The 11,353-nt window shown below is 47.8% G+C and overlaps 1 protein-coding gene across 5 annotated transcripts in view; it reads right to left on the minus strand.

Moving 5' to 3' along the window:
* Positions 1–10,006, minus strand: part of arhgap12b (Rho GTPase activating protein 12b) — a 56,086-nt gene extending 46,080 nt beyond the window's left edge. For all 5 annotated transcript variants that reach the window (XM_041961121.1, XM_041961120.1, XM_041961119.1 and 2 more), the window contains exons 1-2: positions 9,878–10,006; positions 5,115–5,879 (exon numbers count right to left, since the gene is read on the minus strand). In XM_041961121.1, coding sequence (XP_041817055.1) covers positions 5,115–5,792 — 678 coding nt within the window. In that variant the 5' untranslated portion in view covers positions 5,793–5,879; positions 9,878–10,006. The remainder of the gene's footprint in view (positions 1–5,114; positions 5,880–9,877) is intronic.
* Between the last annotated feature and the right edge of the window lie 1,347 nt (positions 10,007–11,353).

An 11,353-nucleotide genomic window follows, 5' to 3' on the forward strand; every position in this document is an offset into this window, starting at 1 on the left:
AGCAGAAAAGGAAGCAACAGAGACAGGCTGAGCGAGAAAAGTAGAAGAGAAACTAAAAGGTCCAGACAGAGGAAAGAGAAGAGAAATAGAAAGAATGCAGGCAGGCGGATCAGCAGACAGAGCTGCAGACTCTCACATGAACACTGTGGATGCACTATTTGCTCAAGTTTAATATTAGATTAGTGAATGGTCCAGAGCTTTACTTTTGAGGGGAAAGCAAACCTTCATTGACTTAGCTTGCCCATTGCTTCACTGTATGTGAGTGTGTGTGTGTGTGTGTGTGTAGGCACTGAGACAGGAATGTCAAGTATGCGCTGGAAAACAAGCAGGGGCCTCCTTTTCAGCCGGTCCAGGAGTAAGACTCTCGGCAGAGGTCCAGATTACGGGGTGCAACAGACAGGAGATGGTTACTCTTTACAGCGCTGCTTGCGCTCATATTTGGTGCTGTTTACAAGATCATTATGCAATCAAAGCACACGCTTTCTTGTACTTACATCAAAAGATTTGAGCTTATTTGAAAATTGGCTGTAAAGAGGGCTCTGGAGCAAATTTTAGTCTCCTCAGGCAAAGAATCCATTTAGCACAACATGTAATTAGCAGGTTATTGTGGTGCTGGAATGTTAAGGAACAGGTCCTTTCTGTACAGTAAACTGAAGGGCTTCCCAGGACCCTCAAGTGTGAGAGAAAGTCTCTAAGCAGCCACCACGCTGTCCTTCACATGAACAATACACACATTCTGCTTCACGTGGGAGCAAACCCGCGTCACTGGAATATAATGATCCATTTCAGTGCACCAAAGCAGCAGCAGTAAATTGATCAAACCTTCCTAGGAGTGAAAACATTTTCAAAGTGCACTTAGGAGTCCCAACCACCCCCACATAGCGGTCTATTTCAACGCACCGCTCAGTCCCTGACACACATTCTCAGCCTTTGCTCTGTTGCACAAGTCAGCAAACATACGAGCGCATGTTGAAAGACACAACAGCACACAATGAACAATCCGTCTACATTGGCGTACAGCTCGACAGACATTCATGACATCCTGTTTTAATGCACTCCTCCATCTTTAATGGTGGCCTTGTGATGTTGCTCTTCCAAGTCGTTCATCTCACCGCGGCAGCTATTCAGAGGTTTACGGCTCACAGGCTACAACTAATCTCCAGATTCACCCAAACATGAAAACATATCTGTCTGGCCTCCAGTCCCCGGGTCTCTGCCATCCCACGGGGGCTCTGTCAGGGCCCAGGGCCCTCGCACTTTGTCCCTGTCTCGCTACGCCCACAACCCCCACCCTCCCCCCTCTTCCTCCTCCTCTTTCAGGCACCACCAGCTAGCGAGACCACACAGCAGGCTGAAGGCAGACAGACGCTGGCCCGACTCAGCTGTTTCCTTTTGTTTTAAACCCTTTGAGAATCCGTCCGGATACATTCACAAGCTTGTTATGTCATTGTGGCTAAATGCATCCTTAAAGCTGACGGTCGAGGAGATTCCTGTGAAACAAGACATGCTAGTGGCTGATCGAGCTTGTGATCTCAGGGAATTACTGGTTTTATTATTACATGACGCGCTCCACGTTACTGACTACGAGGACTTCTTAACGGCGGCATGTGCTGGAATGGTGAAAGAAAGAGCCCACCAGTGGTTGATATCTTATTTAGGGTGTGATTGTGTGAATCAGAATGAAGGCAGGGGTGTGGGGGGGCTCTCAAGGTCTTCCTAATCAGACAGCGAGTGAGCGCAGGGCAGCCTGCTGGCTCCACGGTGCAAAGCCACAGACACAAACACATCCAGGGCCACCACATCTTCCCCTCGGTGACACATCTCCGAGAAAGAAAACAACAATCTGGCCTCTCACACAATCCCGCAGAGCAGCCTTCATCCGCTCATTAAGTCACTGCGCTGTGGAAAGAGAGCGAGTTTAACATCAAAAGGACGAGTCCCGCTCTTAAGAAGATATGAGTAAAAGTGCTCCAAAATAATCCAACTCAAAATAACTACCCTGAGACTCTGCATGGTCATGCTTTTTCTGTTGAATTTTAAAATTAGCAGAACAGCAGTGTCTTAAAAGCTGAATAGCCGTAGCGAAACCCAATATGTTTACGTGAAAAACAGGCTTTTGAATCATATGGTCTGCCACATTCTTTTAAGAAAACAAACACTGTAGCCCACGTCCCGGTTCTTGAGTAGTGAGGAAAAGAGGTTTATTTTGCCAATCCCTTAAGAGCATAGGAGCTGTGCTTTTAGAGGAGAGGGGAGGACTTGGGAACTAAATAGGATTCAGGAGGATGGCCGTGTCGCCACAAAACCCCACCAGCCCCTCGTGGTGGGGGCGAGTAGGCGGAGAGCGGACTATCGCGCTCTGCTGCTGCCAGAGCCCCAGAGATAAGCAAATTACATATGGAAAGCATGGAGAGACACAGAGGCGTTAATCGTCACCCGGAGATCAAATCTAATCAATTAGGGGTGGCCAGCTGGCACTCGAGCGGAGGCATGTCAGCGACAAATCCCTCCAACAGATCCGTCCATGTAGCCATCCAGCAGCCCCTTGTCCCCGTCACAGAGTGGACGTGTAAGGGAGAGAGGGACCTATATTTGTGCAGGGGAGACTGAAGGTGAAGTGTTTTAGTGGATGGATAGCAGGGAAATAGCAAGAAGCATGACAGCAACATTAAACGGCATCTTCATCTATTCTACAGGCCCCAGTTTACACATCCAGTTCAGTTTACTCGTCACAAGGAGTAATAATAATAATAATAATAATATTCGTGATCATCATTGGTGATGTTGAAACTTTAGATTTGCGCACAGTCACAGCCACAAAAACAGAGCATCCTAATCACAGTTCAGTAATAGAAATCTCAGGACACTGGAGTGCCTCTCCGGCAGAGATCCCGTGCTGTGTTGGTCAAACTGGGCTCTATTAGAGGAAGCAAGGCCTGGTCTGGCTGAGAATGACTTCAGTCCACTTTGCATTCAACACTGTCGAGAGTTAGGAGCATTATAATGGCGAGCAGAAAGGGAGCAGCTGTGCTTCACGCAAGTCTGTGTTGTTCTGCTCTGCCGTCCTTTACCATCACTGTTTCTCCACATTTACAATTAGGTTTACACTTACATTATTTTTTTGTTTATTCAGTTATGTTAAAAGGACAAATATCAGCCAATAAATCAGCTTTATCGGTCAGGCTCTAGTGAGCACTAATAACTCTCCAAAATCTATTTGTTCAATACAGCATTGTGACAAAATGATCCTCTCTCTTATCTCTCTCTCTCTCTCTCTCTCTCTCTCTCTCTCTCAGGCCCAGTTTGTCTGCACCCGAGCAATGACAGGAAGCAGTGGAAGTAGGGGAGCTGAAAGAATTGGGTTTTTTGCAGGGTCATTCACTTGCCTGGCAACAGGCCAAACAGGACAAACTAACACAACACAACACTACAAAAGGCCCAGAGAGCGAGGGAGTGGGTTCCACCTGCCCCGGCGACCACAGGCAGCGCTGAGCTTCACAGGGAGTTTTTGGCTGAATCCTGTCTGCTGTCTGTTTCTTATCCGCCCCCCCAGCACGACTGTAGCCTGACAAAAAAACTCTAAAAAGATCTGCCCGTGCAAATGTAAATGGCTAAGAGTGAAATGTGTGTTTATTTTGGCCTGTGTGATTTGACAAGCGTGAAATGAATTCAAAAAGGTTGGTGCAGGCAGGCGGCAACACAGAAAACAAGCCTTTTCTTGCCTTGATGGGGGCTTTTGAGGTATGTCAATTCCAGCCCACAAACCATTTAGCTGTCCTGCATGTGGCGAGTTAAACTGTGTTAGTTTGCTTCCATTCTCACTTTCCTTTCCTTCACTTGGCGCATCACACATGGCACTCACACTCACGCGCGCTCTCGCTCGAACAGTGGCCCCCACGGCAGGGCGACTGGGGGCAACAGACTGATCCTCCGCAGATATGACCTACTTTCTATTCAAGCCCATCTCTCTTTGTTCACTCCATGGTGGAGGAGGCTTCTGCAGCCTGCGGAACAAAGAACACAGGCAGCACTTGGAGCCTTCAAACAAGCTGACCCTGCCTAGAAACAGCCACCCCAAAAATGGCTCGCGAGGAGCAGTGTCGCTTGGACTCCCACTGTCTGGAAATCTCCTTTTTCTACTTTGATCTACCTCCGCTGCAGACGAGGGAGGATAAGCCTCGGTTCCTGCAGCCTTCCACCCATTCTCCCATTCTCCTGGCTTAGAGGGATGAGGCAGATATCATGGAGGTGGGAGGGGGCCTTGTGACTGCAGAGATTGGTGGGGGGGGGCATCAGGAAGTTTGGATCCCCACATAGAGGCTTACTAATAATACCTTTACACACATTCCTGTAGTGCAAGGACATCAGCAAGTTTAAAAAACAAAAGAAACAGCAGCGCTACAAGACAACACAACCAAGCAGTTGTGTTTGACATTTTTCTGTATTAAATGTACCTGAAGACTCTCAATTACAAAACCCTCCATTTAACAGTGAAGCTGTTAACAGACCATTTAGCCTTTAATGACCCGACTGCAACAGCCGCCTCCCGAAAAAATGCACATCTGCACGAGCCAGACAAATTATGCTTCAAGGGCAACAGTAGAAGATTTTAATAAGCACCTGCAACTGTTGCCGCTTTCGTCAAATCTGGCAAATGGGGCACAAAATTGTTTGAGGTAGCGTTTTAGGGGCTGATGAATGAATGTAGCTCTGCAGGAGACAGCGAGTGGAGAACATGCAATCTCTGAACACCCAATATCACAGAATCTGTTGGGACAGGGGCGGCTATCTGCAGCAGCAGCCCCAGAGAACAAAGTGAGCACAGGGTGGGAAGGAAACCAGGGAGAGAGGAAGAAGAGGAAGGGAACGGAAGGCACAGTTGAGGTCACAAAGAAGGACAAAACCAATGGTACAACTGAGAGTCAGCACTCCAGATTTCCTGTTTGGGAGGCAGCAGAGACTGAACTAAAGGAGCTAACTTGTATTGTCTGCAGTGTCCCTACAAACTTCTCTTAAACAAGCAGAGAACACGCAACAACAAAAGCCCTGAATGGATCGAATGAAGCAGATCCTGGAAGGACACCATTTCTAAAAAGAGTGAAGTGGCCACTTACCTGCGTGTGTTCTGTTGAGCTGCTGCTCAGCTCGTCCCCAGACTCAGAGTCATTGTGGAGCTTGTTCAGCCCCTCTCCTGGCAGGTCGCCTGGTGGGGAGGTCTTGTCACTATCTGGACTCTTGTTGTGGTTGTTCCCCACTTTGAGAGGAGGCGAGTCTGCCCGTGTCCTTGGCAACGTTGAATTGTTGGCGTGGTGATGGTTGTTGTTGTTGTGAAGAAGCACCAGTTCAGCGACCACCTTGCAGTGATGGGGACTCCCCACATTCTGGTTTGCATCCTTGGGCAGAACTGGCGGCGTGACACGATCAGAGGATGGCGACGGGGTGGAGGAAGGAGACGGACGCCCAAAGCTGGACATTTCCGGCTGGGGTCTGTTGAGGTTTTCATTGGATGCCCGGCAGATATCCAAAACGGTGGGCTTGGCCCTCAAGGAGGGCTTCTGGGGGGGCATGAGTGCTCGACGCACCTCCCTGACATACTGCGCCGGCACATAAAAGGCCTTTGTGCCCTCCTCCTTCCTCACCTGCCACCAGTCCTCATTGGTCTTCTTTACCAGCATGTACCACTCTCCCTGGCGGATCGTCACCATCTTGTCTTTGGCCTTGTACTCATAGTCGTACTCCACCTCGATGTAGACCTGCCCCGGGGCGATGGGCAGCCCCTCTCTGTCAGCCATGACTGCCGCAACAAGCACTTGAACTCTGACCTCAGCTGCTCAGCAACCCAGGCCTGGAGGACTCCTCATGTCTGACTGGGGACACTGCTGGAGATAAGACAGACATGGGAAGGGTTTTTTTTTTTTCAGTTAAATCTCACAAGCTGTATTCTTAAGGCACAAGACCTTTAGCAATCTCAGACACAGGAACATTAACCCAGAAAACCACACAAACATGCTCCCATTTCATCGTGCATATGTCCAAGCCTGTCACACCCAGCCTCATTACTCACCTGATTACCACCAACCACAAAGTGCTACTGCGACTACGCTCACATTATGACATGATCTACTTCCAAACACACAGACTCATTGGTGAGTCGAGTAAAGAACACCACATGGCATCTCCTCCCTCTGATCTTCAAAAACCACAACAGACAGTCGACACTGATTGTTCTGGTAACCGATCCCACTGCTAAGGATATCCAGCCTAGTAACCAGATCACCCTCTGCCGCACTAAAGGTGATGACAACATGACCCCACGCGCTGATCCTGCATGCGATCCAGTGACTACAATGACTCCCTGGAGCTTACATTCCCTCAGAGACTGCATCCAAAAATAAAGAGTGTGCTGTCTGAAACAGTCCTGCTCTGCAGTTTGACATCATCACTCATTAATGCCGTTACAAGACACAGTCAGAAACCTTTAAAAAGATTCTCGATATATCACACACAGCTTGTGAGTCAGAGGACAGCTGGGCCCTCGCCACTCGTGACGGTTTGTTTTGGGATGAGTCCTGTCATTGATCCGTCTGTCAGAGAGTCTCCTTCCTCGGCTAACTTAAATAAATACCTGGGCGCTCCCGCTGCTACCGAGCCACGGCTCCCCTCATATCAAATTCTTCCTCCCTGAAATAGCGCCGCCGCGGACTGACATCCTGGAAGTGCAGGCGGCAAAAGCAGGTGCTTTCAGTGAGGCGTGAGAACATGCTGCTGAATCTATAAGGGGGCTACCCTTATGTAAAGGAATATGTACACACTCTGAGGCTCAGACTGACAGCCACACACCCAGAATAGATTTATGGTGGTGAGAGCCGTCTGGGCCATAGTGCAAGCCCATGAGAGATGAGCTGCATGTTCATAATGGGCTTAAATTGTTCCTGTTTTATCTGTTTCAACACCAGGAAGCGCAACACACACACACACACACACACAATGTTATGTCATGCCAGAGCTTTTAGTATGTGTGTGTGTGTGTGTGTGTGTGCCTGACAGCAGCTCAATCCAGGCCTGTCTCAATACAAACTTCAGCCATGATGTCACACACATGTCCAAGCCTGAATGACTGTTTCTCAATGAACAGTCACCGTGGTAAGTATTTACAACACAATTCCAAAAAAGTTGGGACACTGTGCAAAACATAAATAAATCAGAATGTGATTTTCTTTCTTTTTAAAATATACTCACATGAGTATATGACAACAAATTATAACATATAAATTTACAATATATTTAATGTTTGACTTCATCACCTACATTGATTTGTGTAAATTTATGCTTATTCTGAATTTGATGCAGCAACATGTTTCGGACAAGTCTGGTTATGAGAAAACCGGAGCAACTAAAGACTGGGAAAGTTGAGGAACGCTTCAAAAACACCTGTTTGGATCATTCTACAGGTAAACAGGTTGATTGGTAACAGGTGGTGGTGTCATGATTGGGTATGAAAGGAGCATCCTGGAAAGACTGCATTCTGTTTTACTCACATTTTACACAGCATCCCAACTTTTTTGGAACTGGGGTTGTTACAAATCCTCATGTAACTCCGCCTCTTAACACCATACAGACACAATCTCCAGTTCACGCCATCAGCTGAGGTGCTAGAGATGCAGTCAGGAGTCTGTCAGAGCGTCAAGTCACGCACACGATAACAGCGGTATCAATGATGCTGCGTGACAACCAGCCACCATCCTAACGTCCTCACAGTGAGCTCACAGCACGGCTGCACTGAAACAAACACAGGCCGTGTTTGTGGTGGGACTTTCAGCTGTGTGTACTCAGTGTTCTGAGATAAACCTGTAATAAGTGAGTATGTCATGCTGTTAGTTTGTCCCAACTTTATCTGCTGGATTACCAACAACTGTCCCCTTCAGACCATTAGCATCTGAAGTTGGAGACACTTATCCAAAAGATTACAGCTCCCAAATACACACCGGTGTAACCCAAAGTGTTCCCCTGACAGTGATTACGAAGCTTAAACTGTCTTTCTAGAGGCAAATCAAAACCCTGGGAAACCTCAAAAACCAGACAGAAGCTGGCAGGAGATCAAGCATGACATCGCTCACCTTTGCAGGAGCCCACGACTGAGTCACTACGACGAAAACTTACCGTAAAACTGACTCCTCAGACACAATACCGCAGAAATTTACAACTCTACCGTCACACCCGTTCTCCTTCAACCGCTGCGGTGTCTCAGAGCTCTGGCAGAGGACCCAAGAGAGTAAATTTCTCTGCAGCTGAATCCCCGCCGCTGCATGGTGTCGGAGTAAAGCGAAGTCTCAGAGGAGAGCGCCAGCCAACTTGTTGCTCTGCGGAGACCCAGGGGACGTCGCTCATATTTAGAAACAGGCTGGCACAGCTCGACACGGCAACAACTGCTGTCCACCAGCCTCTATGGACCAAAGCCCCACTGACTTTTGGTCTATTTGGGAATCAATCATTGGTTTTACAAAGTGGTGCTCAAGGTGTCAAAGTGTACATCTTCTGATAACTAGCTTTTTTACTGCATGCACTCACATCCCTTGTTCACGTTGTCATAGCCACACATTATTCCCCCCAACCTCACAACTAGACGGCCTCAAATTATTTAACCAACTTTTATAAACTTAGCCTAACCTTTCATGATGCGACACTATGCAGATTTTGTTGCCGTTGCCGTCTACAGATGTGACTGCAGGGTGAATCTGATTCTATTTCATCTGCAGACAGATGTGCAAGTCTTTAGAAACCCTCCACCAATAACACCAATCCACAGACAGATGTGGTTACCTGGGGAAAATTTCAATCAAGACTATTCCAGTAGAAATTGGTAATAAAATAATGTCTGAGCCCCTTGCCCACATGCCTCTGCACTGAAATGCTACAAATCATTTAGTTAAAAATACTCTTGTGTATGTAAATGGGATTGTGGCAAAGTGCTATAACAGAGCACTCAGTCGGGGTGGCAGAGGCTCAATGTGTGCATCAACACAGAGATCACGACCTGTGCTTTTGACTGCATACATCTGCAGACCAGCCACCGGAGCAGCAAAACACCCTGAGACTCGGACTGCCTTTGTCCCTGTGCTTCATTCAAAACAGATGTGGTCGAGCAGCATCCACTCCAACATGTGGTGGTGCTGCTGCTGCATTTCACTCCATCTATGCGGCTTTTCCCTGCATATTTGTATATGCGCGGCACGCAAACAGTGTTCTTTTGTAATTACGCACGGTAAAAGCCCTGCAAACAAGCAGCGTGGCTCTATAAATTGTGGGGGCTGAGCGGCCAAAGCACGCCTGGGGCGGGTGGCGGTGGTGGGGTGGGAGGGGGCATAGGTGGGGGGCAGGGTCCCTTCCAGCCCCGCACGGACTGCAGAAATGCAACACAAAGGAGTTTAATCCATGTGCATTCACAACAAAGGAACCTCACTCGACATCACCGAGGATTCCCAAGAGCGAGGAAAGGGCAGGGACGTGCCTGCCGGAGAAAGCCCCCCCCTGAGCGGGGACAAATAGCCGAACGCACCGCGAGAAAACAAGCTCAGTATCTCCGTAGGTGCGCCGCACACAGCCTGATGCTATCACGTGGACATTTTAATTACACAGCTAAAACACACACGAGACCAAAAACAATGTTCGGATATCGATTGTTTGAAGACGGGAGACATTTTTGGTGACAATTTCCAGAGGCTTCGCGCTCGGACAAAAGCACTGCAGGTTCACTCGGATACAAACCTCCCCGATCTGCAACAGCGTGCATAGCAACAAAGTAAGTCCGACAGAAGCCAATAGCCTGTCGCTGGCCGGGCGACGGAGAAGCCCCCCCGCAAAACTCAAACATACTGACCTTCAACACTCCGGCGGCGTCTCTCTGCTCTGCGTCGGCCGTGGAGGTAGTTAGGAGCAACTTTTCCCACCTATTTCAGTGTCGGCTGCTCCGACTGAGTCCGCAGCAGACCTCCAATCAGTCCGTCTGTTCGCAATCCCCCGCCTCTCCGCGCGCTGTCAAGTCGGCAGCGGCGGCACACGGCACATCCGGTCATGGCCTTCAAAGTAAAAGTTTTAGGCTAATTTGCCAACCTGGCTTTGTTAATTAGAGCTAAAAAATTAAAACAGAGCAGCTGAACATAATGGGTAAATGTTTTTTGCATTGGCTGCGTCGGGAATTAAAATAAGAATGTATTTCTTTTCAATCATCTTCTCTTTTGGGTGACACATGTGTCATCTTCTCCCTATATTTTGTTAAAGTCTGGTTATGGGAAAACCGGAAACTTTGGTTGATATGTGTGGTGGACACTGTTGCTACCAAACTAATTTTAAAAAGTCTAAAAACGCATATCCAAACAATTACAACCAAGCATAAGTTACATATATCCGACGTTTGTGTTATTTTATACCCTGAAATCTCCCCCAAACTGTCCATTCATGCATGCTGGGTAAGATTGTTGAAATTACTCAATTCAATAAAAATACATAGTCCCACATATATATAAACTCAAAACACACATGCATTGCCACTGGACATGTGTCTGCAGCTTTATTCATAAGGAATTTTAAAGCTACAGCAGTGGGAAATTGTTACAAGGCTATTCAGTGTAACTCTAAAGCCTGGTGTCATCCAGTATAAGTGGGGCTTATTAAACTTGTTAAACCTAAATGATGCCACAGTTAAGCCCATGGGTTATCTTATTTTGAGACTAGTTTGTTTTATTTTGAAGGGAGGGTTTACCAAAATCTGCTGTCAGTCAGTGTGTTTCCGTTGAGCTTGACGTGGTTGTGATCCCTAACCCAGCAGACGCTGGTCTGTCGCTCCCACCCCACACGTCTGTCACCGCAGATAGACGGCGCCCAGAGCCGCGCGGCAGGCCTGTCCCCTCCGGGTTCAGCACCTCACTGTCCGGTGCTCCCAACCTGGGGGCTTTTTTTACATTCCAGGTAACCCCTGTTACTGTGATTGAGTTTCATTCTCCCTTTTGGTTGCATCACAGAAATAATTGCAGTTGTGAAAATGAGCATGTATAGTAGTTTCATTTTCATACTCTTAAAGCCTTAAACATAATTAAAATTTATAAGATTAACGCGTAAAGATCCCCCGTCCCCCCACCCCCCTCAGCCTGGCTCTATGAGGCAATCACAGCAGGGAGTTTCACCAAGCAGGATCATGAATGATTTAGTGCGGGACGATCCAGGAACACTGCCAGCCTTCAGTGGAGACCCCTCACACTGCAGAAGGACTGAAATCAGCCTCAGGCACAAGACTCCAAGTTTACATTATTTCAGAATAATGCATGAACGTCTTCACCTCACTCTCTCTCACCGTGAA

Source organism: Chelmon rostratus, chromosome 20 (assembly GCF_017976325.1).
Source record: "Chelmon rostratus isolate fCheRos1 chromosome 20, fCheRos1.pri, whole genome shotgun sequence".
Taxonomy (NCBI): Eukaryota; Metazoa; Chordata; class Actinopteri; order Chaetodontiformes; family Chaetodontidae; genus Chelmon; species Chelmon rostratus.